At 41.5% G+C, this 26,262-nt stretch overlaps 1 protein-coding gene across 1 annotated transcript; it reads left to right on the top strand.

The window, feature by feature from the left end:
• Positions 1-354: 354 nt before the first annotated feature.
• On the top strand, positions 355-23,078 carry CYTIP (cytohesin 1 interacting protein; the record flags this gene model as incomplete). Its single annotated transcript, XM_084643922.1, has 8 exons — positions 355-525; positions 5,802-5,851; positions 6,276-6,330; positions 13,518-13,620; positions 13,767-13,860; positions 16,472-16,541; positions 21,516-21,582; positions 22,326-23,078. The coding sequence occupies 8 exons, from the start codon at positions 355-357 to the stop codon at positions 22,793-22,795; spliced, it is 1,080 nt and encodes a 359-aa protein (XP_084500048.1). The 3' UTR covers positions 22,796-23,078.
• Between the last annotated feature and the right edge of the window lie 3,184 nt (positions 23,079-26,262).

Genomic DNA, 26,262 nt, shown 5'->3' with positions numbered 1-26,262 from the left:
TAAGAATGAATGTCAAATTCAGGGACATTTTTAAAGCAAGATGGTCTTTTAAACACAAACCATCACAGAACATAAAAACTGCATGATGTGAGTTCTGCTTGTATCCAGGAGTGGAAAAACAAGCTGTTTTCTTTAATTGCAAAATGCATCTCCTAGCTCTCCCATGAGCTTAAAAAAAACATTGAGTAATGTTGCGATCTGCAAGAAGTGATTTATGTAACATGCACCTAAACCACAAGTCACATGGGCTCTTTCTGTTTGCTACTTTTGATTGCTTGGCTGAGGAAACAAACTATAACCTCCTCTACAAGCAATGTTCTTTAGCAATGCCAGTCTAAGTGCCCTTCATCCAACATGTCCTTAAGAAAGCTCATTCAGCAAAACCGCAATGCCAATTTTGTGGGCTACTGTGTTAGTCCAAGTTACACACCTTACTTGGATCCAATGTGCAGTCCCCAGATGGATAATAGAAGAGTTCAGAGTCTGGCAAACACAGTGGGGACATTACCCAGGGGACGCAAACAGGTACGTTTTCAGTTTTTGACATTGTGGAAGGTCCGATTTTTGCAGGACAGATAATTGTTTTTCTGTGTGGTTTTTTTTTATTTCTAAATGTATGCTACAAGGTTATCAACATGTGATTTTTAATGGTTGTTGTAGAATGTAGCAGGCCACATTCAACCTTGATTTAACTTTAATACAGTCAGTGGAATTACACCAGGGGGAATTTGGCCCGGCATGTTTTCTTGGATTGTGATTATAAAACCTTTAAAACAAAACACCAATATGGCAAGTTTTTAGGGCAACTCGGAACATAAAGTTCTTTTTCAGCTAAAGAAAAGGAGTACTTGTGGCACCTTAGAGGCTAACCAATTTATCTGAGCACAAGCTTTCGTGAGCTACAGCTCACTTCATCGGATGCATGAAGTCACTAACTTCTAAGTCACTAGCTGTGCTGCATTAGGGTTTGTTCTGTTTACAGCTGTGTTGAGAAGACTCTCTTGATTTCTGGGTGTTTCTGATCATTTAATTCACTCTGCTCTGGTATAATGGCTTGTTTAGGGCTTTTGGTTCCCTCATGAACTGCCTTCCCCATTTATGACTGAAAGCACCTCTCATTAGTTGTGTCCATCTGGTTTGAAGTATTTTGCTAGAAGCGATTCTGATTTGAATTGTTTCTCAATACAATATTCTTTGTTTTTCTTTCTTTTTCTTTCAGAGCATGACAGATTTCTGTTTGCAATTGGCTTTTAAGAAAGCCCGTTTCTGTTCTTGCTAATGCTGTGAATTGGCAAATAAGCACTTATAGGATCTATCTAACAATCTAATGTAAAGCAGTCTAAATTGAAAGTACATAAGACATATTAACACAAATTATCAAAGAATTTGTACATACTGATTGTGCACTTACGCATTCACTTTGTATAACAATATAAGTGCACTTAATCCTTCTCTTTGTACAATCCTGGAGAAGATAAAGCAGAGCCAGAATTAGACAGATTAATGTATTTCTGTGGAATACTGTTGTTGATTCTTTGTTCAGTTACAAGTGCTTGTGATAGGCACGGTTTTCTATGGCAATCATGCCTGATTTAGAGAGAGAATCTACAGTAATGGTTGTGACATGACCATGTTTGTTAAAAATAAATTACAACACATGTATTTGCTCTGAGAACCACCCTCTGCAAAGAATTACATATCTGATGGACACTTTAGAGAAGTAGATCAGTTTAAAGTTATGTGCATATTTAACTCTCACAAACAGCCTACAGTTTGCTATAAGTACATCTAATGCTCTTCCCCAAAAACAAATACATGTTTCTGAAATAAGAGTGGTACAGAGATGGTTGTTTTACAATGGGGCACAGTTTTATCCCTCTGAAGTGTGTATCATATGTTTTATTACATTAACTTGCAGTCCATAGACATTTTTGTGATACAGGCCAGTAGTTCCTCATTTTTAATCTACATTTGGCAAGAATCTTTGCTTAAAATTAATGTTAGCCCTTTTCAGAATCCTTCCTGATTTCTTAAATACTTTTCTATTTGCCTGAAATATCAAGTTATGGTTTTCTGGCATCGTGAATGTGTGTATGTTGTTGGATTCCACCATGCATAGAGATAAGAGTAATCCTCATGCGTGAGCAGGTATGGAGGGTCTGTGTGACACCGCTCATCGTTACAGGAATAATCACTCCAATAACGCCCGGTGAAACTTAGATCTGCTTTTAGAAATGCTGGAATTAGCATTAGCAAATCAGCATTTCCTTTGGTATCACAGCACTCCCGGAAGTACCGCTGTGTGGATGCAATACTCCTAATGTGGGGTTTTCAAAAGTGCTCTGCATTGGCCTAACTCTCCTCCAGTTGAAGACGATGGAAATTTGACTTCAATCGGAGCAGAGTTAGACCAAACCTGAGGGCTTCTGAATCCCAACCCAGGTGGTCTGTTCTCTAGCTGTATCTTATTTCTCGTTGGTGTCAGTGGAGAAAGTAACGGGCCCATTTGGCTACTCGTGGATGAATGCTGGCAGAGATAAGAGTGGCTTTGCGGTAAAGGCACAAGAGTGGGAGTCAAAAAGATTTGAGTCCTACTGCAGGTTCAGCTGGTTCTTGTGTGATCTTGGTCAATTAATTCTTTGCCTCAGTTTCCCAGTTTGTAAAATAGGGATCATTCTACTTGAATTTCTCACGGAGCGAGATATGGTGGGTGAGGTAATAACTTTTACTGGACCAACTTGTATTGGTGAGAGAGACACACTGTTGAGCTCTTCTTCTTTTCATGGGCAGTTAAGTATTAATGTTTGTAAAATGCGTTCAAGTTCTCTACTGGAAGGTGCCAGAGAGGTGTAAAAAGTATTTGTGTTGTTAACATACACTGTTGGCACGATAAAAATATTAACTCTAATTAGAACTACCTCCCTCCCAACATCACTCCAAATTATTCATTTGTGATACACCTACAGCCCCCTAGAGGTAAGGTAGCATGTCTGGGGCCCATAGATTCCGGCCATGCGTAGGCTTAGGCTGTGCCTGATTACAAAGAGCAGGGTTCAGACCTGCACAGCTCAGACTTCGATCAGGCTGTACATTTTCCATAGTGCACAGCAGTAAAGCTTCCACAATATCAGTGAACATTAAGTGTCTTCTATCTGAAAGTTCCACAAAATACCGTCACAAGGCATTCTTTCTTAGGTTTCTAGAACCATAGGAAACACTTCAGCTATTCGACCAGTGCAGGGTTTCCCCCTACAGAGTATAGTCTATTGTCCTTTCCAGTTTAAAATGCTCCAAGAAATTAAATTCGCAGCATTTCAATTACGGGGTGGAATCCACAGTCAACCAGTCTCGCTCTCAAAAAGATTTTCTTATTATTCAGCTTCAATTTTCACTCTTCATAGTCTCACCCCATTACTTTTAATTACAACCACTTGCATTACCCTAAACAACCCCTTCCATTATGTTTACAGCCTTCAAACTCTTCAGCAGGTATCACAGTCATTGCTTAACTGTGATAACATGGGATAACATGGTTTTGGTAATTAAATATTCATGGTAAATAGGCCCAATGGCCTGTGATGGGTTTTTAGATGGGGTAAGATCCAAGTTACCTGGGAAAGAATTTTCTGTAGTATCTGGCTGATGAATCTTGCCCATATGCTCAGGGTTTAGCTGATCGCCATATTTGGGATCGGGAAGGAATTTTCCTCCAGGGCAGATTGGAAGGCCCTGGAGGTTTTTTGCCTTCCTCTGTAGCATGGGGCACGGGTCACTTGCTGGAGGATTCTCTGCTCCTTGAGGTCTTCAAACTACAATTTGAGGACTTCAATAGCACAGATATAGGTGTGAGGTCTTTTTTAGGAGTGGTGGGTGAAATTCTGTGGCCTGCATTGTGCAGGAGGTCAGACTAGATGATCATAATGGTCCCTTCTGACCTAAATATCTATGAATCTATGAATCTATGAATCTTAACCAAGTTACATACCCCTCCAGGGCTTTGGTTTTTAGAGCACCTGTTCCCGAGCTTTTGAAAGTGGATCACAAAGGTCCTAGGTGCCATTCCCAGTACAAAAGTGTGCTGTGAGTTACCTCATTCTTGTATTGGCCAGTGGTAATGCAATGTATCAATGGGTTTAATCTTTATCCTATTAGCAGCAGGATCATGCCTGACATTTGGCCATACAGATATTGGAGAGTTTTTTTTAAAATAAGGCTTGATTCACTGCAGTTTTCCAGTGGAGGACTATTGCAGATTTTACAGTGGCATAACACTGGAGTCACATAATGGTATATCAGGTGCAAAATGTTTTCACATGGTAGATTCAGAAAGTGTGCAGTATTTCCACTTTATATCAGAGGGTCTGGAAAGATCATACTAAGTGACTTTCACACCCATTTGGAAATGTTGCTCCTACCGGTGACTTTCTGTATCATAACAATACTGAAACAATGTATGATGATTGACCTGTAAAACCACTGAGTGTTGCACATGAAATGGTAAGTCAGCCCTAGAAAGCAGACAGGTTTATATACTGACAGTTGTTAATTTGACAGTTGTTAATTAGAATTAGCCAGCCAGCTTTAAAAAGATGGATTTGAAGAGGAATGCAAATTGGTTTACAATCTTATATTTAGCTTCTAAAACTGATGTTCTACAGTTGTCATTTTCATCAGGTTGACCAGATTTACTGTTTAATTAAAACTTTTATTTCAAATTAAACCCAGTTTGTTTAGTTTACCTTTCTGTCATTCAACTCCATCACTATGGACCTGGAGGCGGCTTAACAAATGAAATCTCTTCTGTCTAACCCGCTCCCACTTGCCACTGTGTATTTATTACTGTGGCATCAAAAGTGCCTTTGTTATTGACTGATACAACACTATGCAGTCTACCAAACATCCCAGAGACATGTCTCTTCCCTCATCATTCCATTTGGAAATGACACAGAGACTGGGAATGGTATGGAAGATCAGAGGGATTTTGTTTATAACAGTTTTATGGAGAATACGGAACCTTGCTGTTGAATTCATGCATGCCGAACAGACCACCCAAGTGCCAACCATAGGATGGTGGTACCAAGGCCTTGAACGGGACCTCTCTATCATACCCCTTTCTGGTCTTCCCTTACCCAATATAGTTTTAGGACTAGATTCATCTGAGGCTTATATTGTTTCTTTTAGGCATTACCTAAGGTACAGCACCCGCAAAATGAAGACTGCTGGGGAGAGGTTGCAGTAGTGCAAAGTGGCTACAAACTCTCTCCTCTACTGAGGAACCTGCATGCAGCCAATGCTATCCCCAAGTGGCCAGGAATGGCTGGAGAGAGTGGATGTGAGATGCCCTGATTCAGCACATCCCCTAAGCACTCTGCACCTGCTCCTACACCAGGGGGAACACCAAGGGAGGTTAGACAGCAGTAACACCTTCTGTTCTCCCGGAGGGTACAGAGTGCCAGGCTGGTATGAGTGGAGGTATAATTTGCACCTTGCTGAGTCAGCGAGAGAGTATCTTCAGCAGTTATATACTCTTGAAAAGTGGCGCAAACACTCTACCAGGTGTCACTTTCTTCTGTCCCTGTCCCCCCTCACCACACACCAGGTTTTTCACACAATGCTCATGTGATAGCAACTTTGCCAAAAAAATAATATTCTCTTGGGAATAGACATTCACTAACACACAAAGGTTCAAGGAATTTTCTCTGTGGTGTACTTTTCTATTAACTTGTTGATTTTATTCATTTTATACGTAAAGTTAAATGTATGGACCTATTAACAATGGCAAACTTTATTTCTGTTTCCAGCTTGCTTTAACCAGATCAAGTTCCTTAGGTGACTCTTCTGGGCCACAAAGGTAAAGAGATTTGCTTTTTACTGTGATACTTGCTCTGATTTTATATTGTGCTGTAGATGTATGGATAGTAAAAAGATAAAACAGAAAATGAAATAAAAGCCATTCCCTGAAGAGCTTACAATCTAACAGCAAGAGTAGGTACAGCACAGATACCAGGCAGAGAATGGTGGTTCGTTCGTACACAGTAGCTAGTGAGCAGTGTAGAGCAGGTGGGTTTAAAAAGTAATTTGAATTTTGAGAGGAAGGGCTCCTAAGTTGTATGACTGTCTGTAAATGTGCATGCCATGAATCCAGACTGTTGATGGGGTTGATATGTCACAGTTGGATAAATAGCGGCATTTTGCATTTCTTAGTAATAAATAACCCCCCCCCCAAAATAGGGTGCTGTGTTCTTTATGTGCAGATTTATGTATTTTTTTTACAGACGCCTTCTTGCTATTGTCAAAGAAGATAATGAAACATTTGGATTTGAAATTGAGGTGAGACTTCAGCACTGTGAATATAGATTATCTAATTCACTGCCTATGATAGGTCTGTGTTCATGATGAATTGAAGTGATGGACCTGGAATGTGATGGACTTCAAAGGGTTTACAAATATAGAAGGACACAGACCAAACCCTATGATCACCCGCCACTACACCTGAACTTTGGAGAGATTCAGATCTGAATCCAGATCCAAAATTTGCAGGTGGCCCTATCTTTATTATGGGCCAAAACAAAACTCTAGTTCCAGACACCCTCAACTTCCATGGCTCTTCCTATTCCATGACATAGTTGTTTTAATCCTCCTTCTGAATCCACAATAAGCTTCTTGTTGCCAAAAGCAGGGGGTGTTGTCAGCTGATTAGAATAGAGGGCTAGAAAGCAAGAGGACTCCTGATATCAATTCACACCCCTGTGATTAACTTCTTGAGTAACTTTAGACAAGTCATATAATTTATGCTGGCCTAAGTTTACCCATCTGAAAAATGGGTAACTATGGCATTTACCTGCCTCATAGAGATGTTGTGAGAATTAATGGTTTTAAAGTGCTTTAGATTAACGCTGCTATACAAGTATTCTTGACACTTATGTTACCCAACTCAGGGATCGCTTCAATGTGTGTAGTGTATCTAACTTGTATGGGATTTCCTCATGGACATTGAGGGGGAAAAGCAAAAAGTCCTTTATACAGAGCCCAATGCAAACTTGGAAGGGATAAAAGAACAAGTATAGAATATAAATATTTGAGTCCATTATGGGAAAATAACACACACATGCTCTCTTCTGAAAACACTGTACTATCTTTTTAAAATCTTTTTAAACTTTAAGTAGATATATTTTTGGAAGTAAGTGTACAGAGGAAATACATTAAGAAATTTTTAAATAATAATGAACTTACTAAGTTCAACTATTTTATTTTTAAGTAAATCGCATGAAAAGTAACTGTGTGTATATATAGATTTGCAATGTATGCATGTGTGTATCTATCTTTCTCTCTGTTTTTATGTATAGAGGGAGAGAGAGACACATACAAGAGTTAATATTAACACATCAAATAATAAAAATAAAATTACTTATGGTTCATAATAAGTCAAGAGCTTGATCCTGTAACCTTTACTCTAGGATTACAGGGGCAGGCCTTTGCAGATTTCTTATATATTTTGGGAGATATAAATCTTTGCTATTCCTCTTTCAGCTGACTACTTTAATACTTTGACCTTGATCACTAGAAAAACAAAACTGATGCAATTTTCAGGACAGTTGTCTAATACAAGTATTATAGAACACCTCCTCATACTGTATTTCTAATCTGTACAGACACACATTTGTACAGTATTTATTTGTTTATATACTGGTAGTCTTTATCTGTGTCCATTTATTATTTTGCATAATTACTCTGGGTGGCTTGGTTGTAGCTTTAAAATAAATCACTGATGTTAACAATGTGAGATAAATAAGATAGATATTTAGCAGAGTATATAAATAATACATTTAGAAATGTTCTCAAGGAAACATCAGGTTTTTAGGCTTATTTGAGGACATAAGGATCTGATTCCCCACTTGCAATACATAGGAATGAAACCACACATTTATTTACAGTGCTGTTGTTGTGCATCTTTGAAACATTTCTCAAATTTATGCACAGAGAATAAATAACATTTTCAGACAAATTAGTGTATTAGGAGACGCATAACTTTTTCTGATTTAGTTCTGTGACTAATGAGTGTGTAAGTATTTGGGTCAGGAATAGTGGAGAGCTTTTAGAAGGGAAGATAATTGAGTCAATTACTGTGCTTTTGTATGAATTGAGAGGGCAGATTTTCATTATTTGTGGCATTCAGATTAAAAATAATTATTCTTGGCATATCTTCCTCCTGAGTGTACATTGTCTGTGAGCCTCTCACTTGATAGCCTGGTCTATAAAAAGCCAGTATCTGTTTGGTATTGAAATAGGTTGACTTAGCTCCAGATTTTGACAGTATTTAGGTGTTAACTCCACTTGCCATTGCACTACCTAAGTCCCATTTTCAGAACTGATTTTAGGCTCTTAGGAAGCCTAAATCCCATTGACTTTCAATAAGACGTAGGCTCCTAAAAGCCCGAATTGCTTCTGCACATGAGACTTAGGCTCCTCAGCATGGACTTCTCCCATGCTGCCCCTTTCCCCTGAGGCCTCACCCCATGCTCACTCGTCTCCGCCCCCTCCCCCTTTGGCTCTCCTTTACAGCCAGTAAAAAGTGGGAGGGCTTTTTAAAAGTGATGGGGCCATGACCCCCTGGCCCCACTGTCCCAGCACTCCTGCTTCTATGCCAGCTAGGCCATTACTGAGCTGGAGGAGTAACTTCCAGCTCAGGTAGACACACCCATGCTAGAACTAGCTCTGATTAAACTAGCATGCTAAAAATAAACATGTAGCTGTAGAAGCATGAGCCACAGGATAGACTAGCCGCCTCGAGTACATACCTAGGGTTTCAGATGGGATTGTGCTCGGGGTGGCTTGTCTGTCTTGCCACCGCCGCTACGCTTTTAGTGCGGTAGCTTGATTAGAGATAGCATGTGTTTTTTCTGCCTGAACTGGAAATTGCATCTCTAGCTACAGTGTGGACATACCCTAAGGCTTTGCAACGCTGACTGGAGCAACACCTAAGCATCTTTTTAAAAAGCAATCTGGCCTGAAGGGTTTACACTGTGTAGATGTGATTATTTCATTATTATAGTATGAGTTTAGACATCCCTGAATAGGACTATATGAATCTCTCTATGCTACCATTTGCAGGTGGTTTATGAGAATTACAGTGGGTGCATTTGAAAGTTTCTGCCCATTTGACTGATTCTACCAGTACTTCCCATTTATGGCCTCAGTCTGTTGTAATCAGATGACAGCAATCACTACTGTTGTAATGGGACCATGCATGTGCCTAAAAAGTTACTAATGTACGTACATGTATGTGCAAGTTTGAGGCCTAAATAGCTAGATATTACTACTCAGGCTGGTATAAACTTTCAGTCTGGTAGGAAAATGTTAAATGGCATATACTGGTGTGATTCTGGAATATTGGGTTTAGCTGAAAGCATTAAGTTGTGCCTAATGTTGAAATCACTGAGTTGCATAGTTTCTTCATGAATAAGTAAATCAGCCCAGGTTTGCTAGAAACTCATGCCAGATTTGCTCATCATTTGATCCATGTTGTGATTAGAAAGATTTGTGAATCTGCCGAGGATTTTAGGGTTGTAACGAAACTCAAAATTGAGTGGGTTTTGGCTGTCTTAGTTTCACTATTAGAGAAACAAGGTGGGTGAGGTAATATATTTTATTTGACCAACTTCTATTGACGAGAGAGACCGCTTTCAAGCCACACAGAGCTCTTCTTCAGGTCTGAGAAAGGTACTCTGAGACAGAGTGCAGTGCTTAATTTGTGCCAGGGCTTGCCAGGACTGAGCCCGGGCACCTCTAGACTTGGCAGTTCATAGTCCCAGCACCTCTGGGCTTGCTGCATCAGTTGTGAATGTAAAAAATTGCTTAAGCCTTGGTACCTAATTGCTTGAGCCCCAGTATCTCTTTCATTACAAATTAAGCACTGTCTGAGTGTGACAGCTAAATGCAAGGTGGAACACATTGTTTAGCAAAAGGAGTTAGCACATATTGTAAGGGACCAGTCAAGACAAAGTGGCGCATTAACAATTCTGACAAAAATGGGGGTAGCCGTGTTAGTCTGGATCTGTAAAAGCAGCAGAGTGTCCTGTGGCACCTTATAGACTAACAGACATATTGGAGCATGAGCTTTCGTGGGTGAATACCCACTTCGTCGGATGCATGCATGCCACAGGACTCTTTGCCACTTTTGTGAAAAGTGTTAACCCACAGGTGATGGGGTGTTTTAGCATTTTCCTGGGTGAGCTCATTTGAGAGTGTATTGATTATCTGGTTTAACCCACATTATTGTTCGCGCATTTAGTGCACTGAATGAGGTACAACACCTGTTGTGATAGGCATGTGTAGGACCCATGGATCTTGAAAGTTGTGTTGTCGGGACTGTTGATCATCACAGCTGTGGAGATATGTCTACAGGTTTTGCATCTGTTCTGGTGGGGTCTGGTGCCGCTTTGAGTTGGTGTATCTCGGTCTGTGGGGAAATTGCTTCTGATGATGAGCTTGGAGAGGTTGAGGGGCTGTTTAATGGGGTATTTTTCAGGATGGGATCCCGATTGTGTATGGGTTGTAATTGTTTGATACCCCGGTTGGGTTCCAGAGTAGGGTGACAGGTGACAACTAGGGGTATTCAGTCAGAGAGGGTTTTATTTCTGTATTGAAGCAGATTCTCTTGGGACATTTGGGTGGCCTGTTCCGTGATTGATCTACTTCTCTGGTGGAGTGTCCTTGTTTGGTGAAGATGGTTTTAAGTGTGTTAAGGTGTATATATCCTGGGCTGTTTCCTCAGAGCATACTTTGTTGTATCTGAGTGCCTGGCTGTAGATAAGATTTCTTGGTGTGTTTGAGGTGGTTACTGGATCTACGAAGGTAGGTGTGGTGGTCTGTGGGTTTCTTGTATATGGTTGTCTGTAGGATTCCATTGTTGAAGCTGGTTGTGGTCCAGAAAGTTGATGATAGTATGGGAGTGTTCCAGAGAGAGTTTAGTGGGTGGGTGGTGGAAATCTATGAGGGAGTTGAAACAGTCTGTCCAAAAGATGAAAATATCAGGTATATCACTGGTTTTGTGCTTTGTTTGTCCAAAAATTCTTTTTCAAGGTGGCCCATGAAGAGGTTGGCATACTGGGGACCATTCTAGTACCCATGGCTGTTCCCATGGTTTGGACACAGTGTGTGTTGTTGAATGTAAAATTGTTATGGGTGGGTATGAAATGGATGAGTTTGCTGATGACTTTGGGGTGGATAGCTGAGGGTAGTCCATTATCTTGTAAATATTTTGAGGCAGGCAATGATGCTGACATTGTGAGGCATGTTGATGTATAGGGAAGTGACATCCGTGTTGGCAAGGATGGTGTTCTGAGGGAGGTTGTTAATGTTGCAGAGTTTGTGAAGGAAGTCAGTTGTGCCCTTTGTGGTGAGTGGTTAGAAGATGGTTTCCTATGAGTCCCGATATTCCTTCAGTAAGAGTGCTGTGGCCAGAGAGGATGAGTCTGCCTGTGTTCCCTTGTTTGTGTATCTTGGGAAGCATGTAGGAGGTCCTTGGGATTAGTTTGTGGGAAATGAGTTTGTAGAGTTACGCTTGGAATTGTTTGGGGAAGGATTTTATGATATCCTGGGTAAATTGTGGTGTGGGGGTCTTCTTTGAGTTCTTTATAGTAGGTGATGTCAGAGAGTTGTCAGTTGGCCTCAATAACATTTGCCTGTACCCTGCCCCTCCTCTATGGCCGGGGCCATGAGACCACCCCCAGAGGAGTCCCGAGCACTCCTCTCCCTTGGCTAAAGGATCCCCGCACAGGCCAGAAGCCGGAGCACTCACCCCATTCGGCTTCAGGCATCTTGGGCCAGTCGAAGACCTGAGCCTTCCTCCCTTTCCACCTGCCTGGAGGTGCCCCGAGCCCCCTCCACCTGCACAGAGCAGACCCGGCCCAGCTGCAGGGAAAAGTCTCTCACTTTCATCCGAAGAAGCTTTACATATGCCCCATGCAGGTTCTGGGCTGGTTGAGGAGGTGGTATTTGCTACTCAACTTCCTGGATTCATCAGTCCAGGGAGGTTACTGATGAACCCAGGAAGCTGACTAGCACATACCACCTCCTCAGCTGCCCTGGAACCAGCATGGGGCATAATAAAGCAAAAACTTCCCCCCAAAGCACCACAACTGGGCATCCAGCAACCATGGCAGAGCCTCCCCTGGCTTTATTATATCCACCACCCACGTCAACGGTGTCCCCTTTTGTCTACTGTTTGATCACTCTCTGGCGATTAGATTAGCTGTCCTCTTGGTGGTGGAGAAATCATGGTAGATGCGAGGTTTGTTAAGGATTTCACAGTCAATTTTTTCCCTGAAGTGGACATGGTAATTGTGAGTGGTAGTGTCGTTGTTGTTTCACTATTAACGTTTCGCACAGCCCCAGTCCTGACTTGTGGTAGGAAGATGCGGTTAAATATTGATATTGCCAGGCAACCAACAGGATTGGTTATTTCTTATGTCTTTGCGAGATAACAGAGATTTTGATTAGGTATTTACAGTTGCATGATCTGTCTGGCTATTTTTCGAAGTACATGTGACACAGATGATGGATTTTGCTGGATTTTTTCCTCATTATTTAATGAATATTCATTTCAAAATAAAAAAGAGGCAGCTATTTTTTTCTTGGAGGAGGTGTGGACACAATGTTATGCCTTGGGACTCAGAGCTTTTACAGCTTAAAAGATGACTTAGGACAAGAGCAGGTTCAATTTTCCTTACTTCTCAGTCATCTCATAATAGTCTCTTGTCCCATCTAATATTACCTGATGGTTAAAATGACATTTGAAATACGGTAGCATAGATGGGCCCAAAATTTTTAAAACCGTGTTCCCAGGCTATGTCAGACTCTACCGTGTTATAACTGGATCCTACAAGATGGTAGATTGTTGTAGTGTAAACAAGAGAATAATCTATGTCCAGGTAGGCTAGAACCAGAAAGTTGTTCTTGTCTACAGTTAATGTGTAAATAGGCCTAAACTCTTCTTGTTGCTGTTTAAGAGCCATCTTGGTTTAAAACTATGTTGTGTAGGAATGGTACATATTGTAAATAAAATGAACAAGGATAATTTATTTATTGTTTTTCTGTTTCCACTCATTTCTCTCCTAAGAAGGAAATATCCTATTCCCATTGTCTCAGGCTTCTTGACTTCTCATTTATGATAATAACAAAAGTAATAAAACATATGCAATACAAAAAAAAGGTTTCAGAGTAGCAGCCATGTTAGTCTGTATTCACAAAAAGAAAAGGAGTACTTGTGGCACCTTAGAGACTAACGAATTTATTTGAGCATTTATTTACTTCATCGGATGCAAGTGAGCTGTAGCTCACGAAAGCTTATGCTCAAATAAATTCGTTAGTCTCTAAGGTGCCACAAGTCCTCCTTTTCCTTTTGAAAATAAGATGAACGCTGACTGTACACTGATTGGGCTGTAAGGCAATATTTAACTTTTTACATTGATTTTGAGGTTTTAATATTGGTAACATTGTCAATTTGATATTTATAGACACGTAGATTACAACACCAAAATGCTTGTTCCCTGCAAATATGCACTTATGTCTGCAAAATAGAAGAAGAAAGTCCTGCCCATCTTTCTGGCCTGCAAACAGGTAACTATCATGTTTTTCTATGGTTTGTGGCTCTGTCTGTTTGTTTTCCCATTTATTTCTGTGTCATTTAGTTTTTGTTTTTAGAGACTGTGGAAAGAATGGTGTGTACCTGAGATGTTCATTTTACTTTTATTTAAATTTAACAGGTGATATTCTAGCCAATATCAATGGAGTAAACACTGAAGGTTTTAGTCACAAGCAAATGGTGGACTTGATAAAATCTTCAGGGAATTATTTAAGGTAATTAAGTGTTTTTTCAAACATTTTAGTTTAATCCCTTCTCACACTATGAGCCTAAGAAGAAATGTTTACTTGTTTCCTGATGCTCAGTTTGCTGTTTCTGATGCAAAGGCAAAAAGGATTAAATCAAATTCTGCTGATGAAATAAGATCCACAGTTCTGCCTGTAGGCAGGAACACAATAGCAAGTTCAAAATCGTAGAGCCACGCTACACGACAGTTTAGGACAAGACATGCAAAGTTACCATAGCACATCAAATATGCAGAATGTAATTGCCCAAATTAGAACTGAACCCTGCTCTAGCATAGGGTGACCATATTTCCCTATGCTGAATATTGGACAGCTTGTAAAATTACTCGTATTCAAGGGAGTTCAGCGGCAGTCAATCAGAATGATGCAGTAAAAATGTTCAAATTAACATTAAGTTGACTGAGCTCCTGTTAAAAAAGAAATACTAAGCAGTTGGAGTCTTTTTATTTATCTTCTTATCTTTAAGACTTTAGGTTTGATACAGGGAGGGGTGACACACAAATCCCTACCCTCCCACACACACACTGGGAGAGGTGACGTGCACATACTCCCATACACCTCTCATATACGGTGGGAGACAGGTGACCGACTGACTCTCCCCTCCTTGCCTGGCACTCTCCGCCCTCCCTGCCTGGCTGGGCCCTCGTGACACACCCGCCTCTCCTGGTACCTGGCACCACATCTTCCTGAGGCAACACGTTGGGGGGGGGGAACACTCAGGGTCCCATGCCCCTCCTCCCCAGATTTCTGCCAGGATTCATACCAGAATGTGGCCAGCAGCAGCCTTTTGGCACTGTGCTGGAGGGAAGGGACGGGAGTTGCTTCCAGTAGCAGGGGAGGAGGAGTGGATGGGGAAGAGACGACCTGGCCTGTGTCTTTGCAGAGTTCATCTCTTCTTCTCTCCTCCATCCCCAGTGGCTGGAAGTAGCTTGTCCCTTCCTGCCCACACAGTGTCAAAAGGCAGCTCACACCTCCAGGCTGCTGCTGGCCACTGACATAACCCAGCCACCTCCTGTCCCCCGTGTGGGCAGGAAGGGGTTAAGCTCTAAGGATGCATTGTGCACCAGGGCCCAACCTGACTGCAGGGGCTTCAGCAGCCGCGGAGCCCGGCCAGAGATGTGGGTCAGCAGGGAAGGGTGCCTAGGTGCCAGAGCAGCCTCATGCCCACTGGGGGGCAGGACCCAGGGCAGGAGGGTCTTGGACTTTCCTGGGGTGCTGGCCCAACCAGAGGCAGTGGGGAAAGGAAGGAGCCTGCCAGCTAGGGTGACCAGACAGCAAGTGTGAAAAATCGGGAGGGGGTAAGGGGTAATAGGCACCTATATAAGACAAAGCCTCAAATATCAGGACTGTCCTTATAAAATTGGGAAATCTGGTCACTGTATTGCCAGCCAGGCTGCTGGTGAGCTGAGCGCTCCAACCAGTGGCTGGTTCTCTGCACATTGCTGGGAGTGAGACACTTGGGAGGATATGGAGTAGCAGCAGGGTTGGGAGAAGGGGCAAAACTGGGAGAGAACAGTGAGAGGGGGAGCATGTAAAGGGCCGATGGGTGGGCAGCACAGGTGACATGTAACCAGGCGCTGCCTGGTGCCTGCCCGCATTCGCCGGCCACTGCAGTGCTGGCCAGAAATGGGGCAGGGCCCTGCTGGCCAAGAGCCAGCATGCAGTGTGGGCTGCACTGATAGACCACCAGGGGCGTAGCTGGTCCCACACACTGAATCTTCACCCCCCGCATCAGCCTTGCACACCCACCCCTATTGTTGGCCACAGGACCCCTCCACTCACCACTGGTGGGAGGGTGACTGGCAAGCAGGGATCAGGCCAGCAGCAGGACCTGCCAGTACTGATGAGGGAAGGCAGAAAATACGGGACAATTTGTTTTTAAGAAAAAGTCAGGACACCTGCAGGAGGGCTTAAATACGGGACAGTTCCTTTAAGAAGGAGACATCTTGTCACCCTACTCTTGCAAGCACTATTGAGCATGAGGTAAGTAGGTTTTTGCAGTGGATCAGCAAAAAGCTGTTTATCACAGGCACTTATAGAATGATACATTGGAAGAATTCCCAGGCCATTACAAGACCTTCTCATCTCACACTCTCACACTTTTTGATCTTTATGGTAAGTAGTATTAGTTCTCTCAGTGCTTGTTGACATAAAACATTTAGGAACACTAATTGGTCAAGACAGACACCTACCTCCTTGTCCCCATTGGCCCTAGGATCCCCTTTTTTATATTTACCATTCTTTGGAAGTTGGCCCAATACTCTCTCTTCACCCTCTCCTGCTTCTCCATACTCATGTGTTTGGAAATTTCCAAGTGGCTTGATTCCTCTGTAACACAGGAAATACATCACTCCTTAAAATAGCTGATTCAAGAGAGATAATACATCCTAACTGCATCCCTTTCCCCAGACCTCCATATTCCACTTGCCTTTTAGATTGTGAACTCTTTAGGGTATTTACTGTGCCTACTCCGCTGTGTGCTACTGCAGTATAAACATTACCTAATAGTAGTAATGTAATACCTATACATGCTTAAATGGTCCTTGTACATTTCAGTCATGAAAACAATTGTTCTTTACAGGTTAGAGACTGTTAATGGAGCCAGGATTGTTAGGAGAATGGAACTTGAAACCAAGCTGCAGTTATTGAAGGTAATTTAATATGTGTTTTTTAAGTGCAGTATGTCTCTTGTAAATATGTTGCACGTAAAAAGTGCCAGATTGATTTCCTGAAGACCAAAGTCATCTATTTATCTGCAGACAAAGAAGAAACAGGCAATGGAAATGCAACATCTCGCATTGCCTTGCCAATATGCATCAGCCCCTCCTGCCTCAAGTGCTGAGAGGCTAGTTCATTTTCTATGTCTTTGACCTTGCAAATTCTACTGCCAGCGAGGATACCAGGTGTGTTGGCCGTCTTTGTGAAGAGGATGCTTCTCCACAAGGGGAACCCCAAAATACCCTAGGCCCTCATTTCATCATCTGCGTAAGGTTATCCAGCTTGGGACATTGTTCATACATAGTATGTGCGAGGAGTAGAATTAAGGAACGTTGGCTGACTCAGGATAGCCCAAAGCTGCTGGATGATGATTTCAAGACTGATTGAGAGGAAGGATTGTATTGTGGTTAGGGCACTAGCCTGCCACTTTGGGAATTGGGGTTCAATACTCTGCTTTGCCACAGACATCCTGTGTACCTTGGGCAAGTCACTTAGTCTCTCTGTCTCAGGTGCCTACCTAAAAATGGGGATAGTAGCACTTCCTTACATCACAGGCTTTTGTAAGGTGTTCAAATACTATGGTGATAAGAGCCATATAAGCACCTAAAATATGTAGATGATAGAATTACTTCTACTTCTGTAAACCTATAATAATCTCTGCCATGTGAGTGTCAGTAATGGGCAAGTACGAGGTATTATGACACAGACCTTGATTCATTCTTTATTAACAGAGTTGGTATGATTTTTAATTTGATTTGTATTTAGCAAATACCACCAGCAGTTTTGTACCATGCCATGGAATTCATAAAAAGTTTAAAAAAAACCCCACAAAAAACAAAACCAAACCACATGCTGAACTTAAGCGTGTGTGTGTGTACGTACATCTGACTCCAACTGAGTGAGCCGTGGCAGATCTGAGCAGTGGCCCATGCCAGCTGACGCGGACTTGTCGGCCTCCAGCTGTTTAACTGCAGTGTAGACATTCTTGTTCAGGCTGCAGCCTGGGCTCTAAAACTCTGTGAGGTGGAAGGGTCCCAGAGCTCAGGCTGCAGCTTGAGTCCGAACATCTACACCACAATTAAACAGCCCCACAGCCCACACCCCGAAAGCCTGAGTCAGCTGACACGGGCCAGCTGCAGGTTTTTAATTGCAATGTAGACATACCCTATGCGTACACGTTAAGACATCAAGTTGATCCAATTAACATACCTGTCTGGTGTAGTCAAACTATTTACTAGTGTCCGCATAACTGGAGTTGATGTTCGTGTAGTTGAGAGCAGAATCTGACCCATCCTCTTTACTGTTTTTCTTTTCTTTTAAACAATTCTGGGCCTGATTCACCTCTCACTTACACTAGTGAAACTAATGATTTCAGTGGAGACACTGAAAGGAAAAGGAAAGTACTCGGCCTTTAAAGTGTTTTGTAATTTAAACAGATTAATTTTAGTGAAGAATTTAAATTTTTAAAGTGTCCCAGAAGTGGTAAGTAGAAAATGCCTGTTTAAAACTATTAAAAATACACCTAACCTCCCAATGAATTACAGCAAAGTTGGGTTTTCTTTGGGATTCTCAGAGCAGGATGGTCTAGTGGATAGAGTACTGGACTAAAAGTCAGAAGACCTTGGCTTTGTTTCCTGTTCTGCCACTGGCCTGCTGTGTGTCCTTGGGCACATCTCTGTGCTTCTGTTTCTCCTTTGTCTTCATTTAGAATATAAAGGCAGGGACTCTCTCTCACTCTCCTTTGGGACCTCTGGGTGTTATGTAATGCAGCTAGTCTAATAATAATATTTACCAGGTGGTTCTTTGCAAGGCTGACTCTGAGGCAAAGCTCCTTCTTATACAGTGCTGCCTTTATGCAATCTACCATGTTCTGCCCTGTTCCTCAGTGTTAGGAGATTTAGAAAGGTAGAGGGAGGTGGGGGAACTATACATGCCCAGCATGCTGCTTACATCACATGGGGCCACCACCTGAGTTTGACCTCCAAATGACCCTAATATTGGAATGGCAACCCCAACTTTGATTATATCAGCTAAGTATGCAAGCAGTCACCACCACTTAGTCCAGAAAGAACTAGAACTAAGTCAAATCATGGAGCCAGACATTTCATTGCTGTGATTAATGAGACTGCAGTAGTTGATTATTATGTTGGCAGTAACTAGTACCGCTACAGATTCCATTACTGTTAGTTGTACAGGCTGGAATAAGCTGCCTGACAATTGATCTCTTCCCCCCCCCCCCCCGATAAAAGCTTTGAAAAGCATCTGAGCCTAAGAAAAACATCATAAAGTTACTCTGCTTTGTGATATACCCATGTACATTTTGATTCGACAAACGGCAGGTGGAACAGAGCTACTTTACAGTGATGGATTTAAAATATCCCCAACCTGTTTTAGCAACCAAACTCTAGCCCTGCTAAGTGGCTTTGTAAAATATGAAATTCATTTCTCTCCTTTCCCCTTCCAGATTCAGAATCTAACCCCATTCCCCATCTTTCAGCCCTCGTTCAGAATTTAATTAAAGCAGTTATCTGCTTCCAAAATGGCTAGTCCCCTTGCTGCAGTGCGGACCACATTGTAATGTTCCATGATGGTGCTAATAGGGCTGGTCATTCTGAACATCCTGTGAGCCACACAGCAGAGACCACAGCATTTCTAAGCTTAAGTCACTGGTAAAGCAAAATTGCTGCATCTCTAATCATATGCCCTGTTTTCAAAAAGGGGGTTAATTTACCAACTAGTTTCCCAGAAGTGCAAAACCACTACCTCACAAAATAGTTGTCATATATCAAAGTATTGTGAGAGTGTGGGCCTGGGCCCACCGGTTTCCTATTAGTGTGGTTACAATGGTAAGAAACCTACTTTTGTTTATAAAAGATCAGTCCCCCAAAAGCCTTCTATAAATGAGACTCTACTCACGTATGTGATAAGTAACTACAAGTATAAAGAGTCATAAAAACAGAATTAGAGAGACAAAGTGGGTGAGGGAATAAAAGATATTCTCTTTTATCTCACCCATCTTGTCTCTCTCATATCTTGGGACCAACATGGCTACAACTATACTGCAAACAGAATAAGCACATTTAGAGTTTAAGAATTGTTTGGGTTTTTGACATAACCTGCCAGATTGATACAAATAACCTTTTTACAGAACCAGGGACCGAACACGTAAGCACATTGTCATTGAGAGGTGTTCTAAACCTTTGGGCCAACAAACTGAAGAGAAGTCTAGCTAACATTTTGGCAGCAACAGATGGATGCATAACAATTTTTTGAGAGTCCAAGTGCTCCCAAATTTCAGTTAGGTGCCAGAAACAATAATTAGGGGATGGCTGGGACTCTGATGTAGCGATAGTGAGAATAAGGAAAATCTTGGATATTCTGAACAATCAATCAAAGGTGTCTTTTGCTGCCCTCTTGAGAATTCACCCAAATTTAGCCAAATTATAGGCCTCTGAAAATTGCCATTTGCAAAAGTTCAATAGTGCTAGTTGGAAATGTTAGCAGCAAGCTTCTAAACTTTTTTTTTTTCCTCATGGTTTTTCACTGCAGCAAGAAAGAAATTTTTCAGTTTGTTTGTGTTGACCTGAAACTAATTTTATTTGGGTTTTTTTGGGTTCAGCCACCAAACTAAAAATCAGTTATCCACTCAGCTCCAGTAATGAAGAAGGGAGGAGGTTGTCTAATGTGACTGCCCTTGAAACAACAGTCCACACAAATGTCTCCACACATGCGGTATTAGCAAAAATTTGCATTTGTATTCACTATCAAGCTTCTGCATATGTGAACCAGGAAGTGGCGTGCCTAGCTACCTATTTATAGATGCACTGGGTTCATTTATATCATTGCAGATGGCCGTATTGCATCCACCTTAAAGCAAAATGGTACAGGTTTTATTGTTTTAATTAGAATATGTAACTGCATTTGAGATGTGTCGAGATAAGCATGCAGCAGGGAGGAAGCCAGCATGTTGAGCAACTTCAGGATAGACCAGCCTTTGTAGGCATCAGACTGAAAGTGTTGTTGCTAACCATGACATCAGGACATTGCTCATGGCAGAACAAGCAACAGAAGCACATGTGCCTTGTTTTCAAGAGCTCAGCACCCACGACTGGGGACAGATTTCTAGAAGAGATCAGTTCCCACTTGGACGCTTAACAGGGCAACATTTTGAAAAGCGTTAGGCTCCTGGTTTGCTGAGCTTTTTTGAAAAATCTGGTTCTTCAACTCGGTGACTAAATGGTAGCTGAGCATTTTTTAATATCCAGGCCACAGGGCCCAACAGCCCATGACCCTGGCCTCACAGTGACATGACTGGCAGTTTGAATACAGCAACCAATGCTGGAAATTCTGAAGATCTTCTTATTCCAAATAACTAGATAATCTCTCTCCCAGCCTTTCTTTTGGCAAATGAGTTTCACTAGATACTGTCCTTGCCAGTGATTATTACATAGTTACTGCACTACAGTTATGGCTTTTGCTTCAAAGATGCTATCTGCTTCTATTATGGGATGTGCAGATAGTATTCAAATGTTGTTGGTACAGGTAATTATAGTATCATGCCTCTGAACTTTTGCATACTCTTCTTGTTAGAGATAAGCCTGGCTTCCAATAACTAGAGTTATCATATCTATGGGTAATAAGAGAACCCAGATAATACTCCATAGTAGCATGTGTTAGGTGCATCAGCAAAAGTCAAACAAAAATTAACAGAATAATTTGTTTCTGGGAGAAACTTACTAATTTTCAAGCAAGCTCTGTTAATACGACTGGTAAGAGAATGTACGCTTTATTGAAAGTACCTGCTTCCTAGAACTAAGCTGCAGTTTTTCTGAATACACCATTTCTCTAAACCAGCTTTACATTGTGAAAGTTAGTGCTAATCATCATTCATAATTTACCCTTCACAGCAAACTATGCAGGAAAAATGGGTGGAGTACCGATCTCTGCAATTACAGGAACAACGCTTGCTGCATGGTAAGTTTTGATTTCCTGTTAGGAAACCACAGTACGTTTCATGACCATCACAGCTGCTTCTGCAGAAATTCTGTGTGCTCAGTCGAAAGCAGGTGTTTGCTTGGGTCTGGTTTTCATTTGGCTTCTTTTTCCCTGTTAATGAGGGTACTGGGTGGAAAAACTGTTTCAGGGATTAATGAATGGGGATGTCTGTCTCCTTGGCTGGCGCAGAACAAAAGGTAATCTGCATGAATTCTAGAAAACAGAAGTTGGCATTGGTTACACCCTTTTCTCCTCCCTTCCTTTACTGACTGACCCAGGGAAAGGCCTTCATTCTGTTTATTGAGGGGGAAGTGATAGGTACATAGCTAATACACCTTCCTCTAAAGTATCAGTTATTGGCCACTGCCTGAGACAGGACACTGGACTTGATAGATCAATGTTCTAAACTGGCATGCTAAATCCATGGGGGTCTTCCCCATCTTCCTGGCTGGAAAAAAGCTGATGACAGGTCAGTAAGGAAGAACAGAGAAGGGCTGAGAAATCTAGGGGAGACCAAATAAAACCGTTGACGTGCCTTGTGTAGATCTCTTCAATCAGCCAAACATGTAGGCGTGAATTACCAGTAACATCTCTCTCTAATGACACTTCGGGAAATTCAGATTGCGATGTTGTAGATTATCTTTGATACACAGATTTCCTGTGCTCTAGTCTTTACGTGATTTACATTGTATAATTCTGCTGCTTTTATATCTCTTTTCTAGGGGAGGTGAATGACAACTCTCTGTTTGACATCCAGGAATTGGAGTCCAATTTATTCGGTAGTTGTGCTTCACCAAGGCCTGCCTTCCCAATTAAACCCCGATTCTCCAGCGAAAGCAGCTGTAAAAGCCGTCTGAGCTCAATGACGGTGGACAGTGAGGATAGCTTCTACCAGAGTGGTGTTTTTGAGGATTCTGCTCATGAGACTTTGAGCAGGCAGTCAAGTACAGATGACGATTGCTTCTTTTCAAGGGACAATGATACTGCAGTAGGGAAATATTCACTGAGGAGGAACAGAAGCATTAGTGTGGCTAGCAGTGGATCAATGTCGCCCTCATGGGAGGGAGGCAGTTTTTCAAATATTTTTGGAACACTCCCACGGAAAAATAGGAGAGGAAGTGTCCGAAAGCAGCTTTTGAAATTCATTCCAGGTCTTCACCGAGCAGTGGAAGAGGAAGAAAGTCGGGTCTGACATCTTAAGTATCTTCTTCAGCAAGGACTGTGTTAGTATCCATAGACAGAAACTTCAGCAGTAAAACCACATGGTGCCTGGAATTCATACTGACTCACCCAGCCACACATTTCCCCCCAACATAACATTACGATGGGATTGCCGTTCGTTAAAGTGCTGGCTTTTTTTTCATTCTTCTTGAATGCAGCTAGCACACTGTGGACCCAGCTTTGTTAGTATAGAGCAGATTTTCAGGGACTAACTTTGGCATGTGAAAAAGCTTTGCAGTGTCTCCTCATCGACCCTTGCGTTACCAATGTAGTCCTCTCTGTGTGAGAGTTACAGCTATTTATTTCCTATGTTAGCCAGCCAAATATTATATTCTTCAAAGAACTTTAATAAAGGGCCTGCTGCTGCTGAAATCATTGGCAAAAGTCCCATTGTGAGCAGGATCAGGCCCCACATATACAAATGTGCGCACCACAGAAGAACAAAACTGTGAAAAGAAGTGCAGTAACTAGAAGTCTGAAGGATTTATTTGTATGTTTGTTAACCTTATATTTTGCCTGTGCTGTGGCTCAGACTAGGGTATACTTGAGTTTCTGTAGCAGAGACTAGGGATTTTTATTTAAATGCAATTGTATTTCCAGTCAATAAGCTAGAGACCACGTTTCTCCAGTCAGTCAAGCCCATAGGACAGCATGCAGACACTGCAGGGACCGTAGCAGTAACTCCTAGGATATCGTTGGAATTTTTCTTATCTCTTCATACTATTTATATTTTAACACACATCATGACCTATGGCCCACACTTTATCAGACCTGTCTGCTCCTCATGGCTGAAATCACTGATATGTCATGCTAAGTCTTTACCATCACAGGGAATTTGAACTCTAAGGTTCACCCACAAACTTACATGATTCCTCAGCTAACAAACCAAAGCTTTTCTACTATGGCAGCTCATTCAGTACCATTGTCTGTTGTTTTTATACTAGACTGGCCACAATAGCTGAGTTACTGAGTTTTTAAAACGTGGGTGTGTGTGTTTCATTCATCTGGGTGGGGGACAAACTGGGGCCATTGAACATAAATGAACTTGGGAGTCAAAACATTTCAGTTTTCTTTATTAAAAAAGAAAAGAAAAAAGAAAAAAAAGGCAGAGAAAAGCATAAAGGATTATTGGCTTAAAAAAAGGAGGGGGTATCTGAAATATGAGAGATTGCAGAGCCACACTCATTGGACTGTGATTGAGTATGTTTGGGGGAGGTATTCAGCTGAGGTATGTTATTTGATCTGCACCTGCATGGTAGTCTAGAAAGAGAGAGGAAGGGTTTTCTGGTGCTGCTGGTATCGGATTGACATTACCTTCGGTAACATGAATTGGCCTTGTACTTAGCAGCAGTGATGACAAAGATCATTGAAATGGTGAACACCAAAGAAATACTGGACAGGTGTTTACAGAGCAAAGTAACATCCACTGCAGTAGTTTGGCAACAAAAGGTTTGAAATAGATTTCAGTGGTTTGGAATGAGAAGGAGTCTTCCAGGGTGAACTGATTGAAAATGGAAAGGAAAGAAAAAATGGAATGGCAGCACAAGGTTCTGGGAAACTAGTGATATAGTCTGACTGCTTTTGTGTATCTTCCACTTCAAGACCCTGCTATGACAGCTCAGGTGGGCCTGTGATCCCTGCTTATAGTGACATGTCTCTAACTCCTGTCACTTGTTTCTGAAATTCTAATCAGGCTTATTGAAAACATATTTCCCTGTACTGTGCATATGTCAGGCTCAGTAACAAGTAATGTAAAGGTTATGCTTCTTCACTGTCACCAGTTGAGATTATTGCAGTCAAAGAAGCATATCAGAATTTCAGCAGTCTTGAGAAAATATTGATCAGCGAACAAGATCTAAATATAGTACATCAGATGAATTCTCCTTCTTCAAGGCCCCATAGAAATAAGTACATCCCTTCCTATGCCATTCTCATGGGATGTCCTGCAGTTACCAATAGGATTTTGTTTTGTTTCTGAATGGAATGCAAGATTTCAGTCTCACCTTTGAAAACTCTTTACAAATCAGTGTCAGGGAAGTGCCTTTTTTGGGATTCAAACCCCATAAACAAGCTTGCACTCTTAAGGACTTCATGGAACCCTGTATACAACTCTCTATATAGTATTTTGGTGTACTGCTGCTGGAACAAAAGGGTCAGCAATTATCTAGGTTTTTTAGGATTAAAGATTTCTATAGCATATGGAGTGAAGATGGAAGGGATAGTTTACCCAAGATTGATTATAGGAAATTATTTAATAAGTTTGGATATAGAATGGGAAGGAAAGGAGACACTTTGTGTATATCAGGTATTATATGTGCAAAACACTTATAATAGATCAAGCACAAATTAAGTCCTCTAAACTGTGGGCAAAACTTTTCAAAACATAGCATAGATGGAAGACGTGTTAATGTAATTATCTTTAAGAATATCTTTTGTTTTACATGACTTGGTTTTAACTGACCAAAAAAGAGCATTAAGAGGTAGTTTATACTTCAGACATTACTCTACTCTAACAAGATTTCAGTTGTGTTTAAAACATCAAAGTCAAACCAGCAACTTTCACCACCACAAACAAACAAAAAGTCAAAGAAATATGCTCCATTGTACCCAATATTCCTTTAGCTGATAAATTTTGTTTCAAAGGCACACCTTCCAAGGTGATTTCATCACCCAACTCTTGCTAGGCCAACAAGAGCTGTGAACCAACATTTCAGATAGTTTTTATATTTTTTTCTAAGAGGATTAAAAAGATTGTAGTACAGCAATTCTCCATGTGAAGTTGAGGGAAGGGAAACATTACATGAACATGGGAGAAGCTTTATTGCTCTGTTTATTACAGGAAGCACATTCTTTTGTTTGTTCAGTTTAACATATATGTTTATTATTATGTTAAAAATTGAACATGTGTTTTAAATTCAACCCCACTCCCATGTCTCTGGTGGTTCAGAGTTCAAGCCTTGATCCGGCTGAGCTCTGAATTTCCTGACTGGCCCTTAACCTGAGCAAAACCAAACCCCTTGATTCAAATAACCCCACACCTGATCCAATCTAATTTTTGCATCTGGAGTCCATTTCTGAATCAACACAGTAAATCACAGGAAAAAAGTTAAGATACATCGCATGTATTTTCAGAAATTGCTTTCTTGTTTTGTTTTTCCCCACAGTTATTTTTAGACACAATGTCACTAGGAGGTCTTGTGGGAAAAATTAGATGCTTAGGTGTGACTGTGGGCACAGTGATGCTCTAGTGAAGGCTGGATTGAAAATCATGCCCATAATACCACTCTGAGAACATATAGGACCTGACACTTTAACCTAGATCCCAAATTTTCAGGTGCAATTTTGCAAATACAAATAATTGGGCCCACATCTTGCACATGCAAATAACTGCAGTTGCACATGGTAGCACCTAGACATCTAACAATCCAATGTATAGGT

The sequence above is a fragment of the Lepidochelys olivacea genome, assembly GCF_965140295.1.
Source record: "Lepidochelys olivacea isolate rLepOli2 genome assembly, chromosome: 11".
Taxonomy (NCBI): domain Eukaryota; kingdom Metazoa; phylum Chordata; order Testudines; family Cheloniidae; genus Lepidochelys; species Lepidochelys olivacea.
This window is presented reverse-complemented; position numbering and strand designations above follow the sequence as displayed.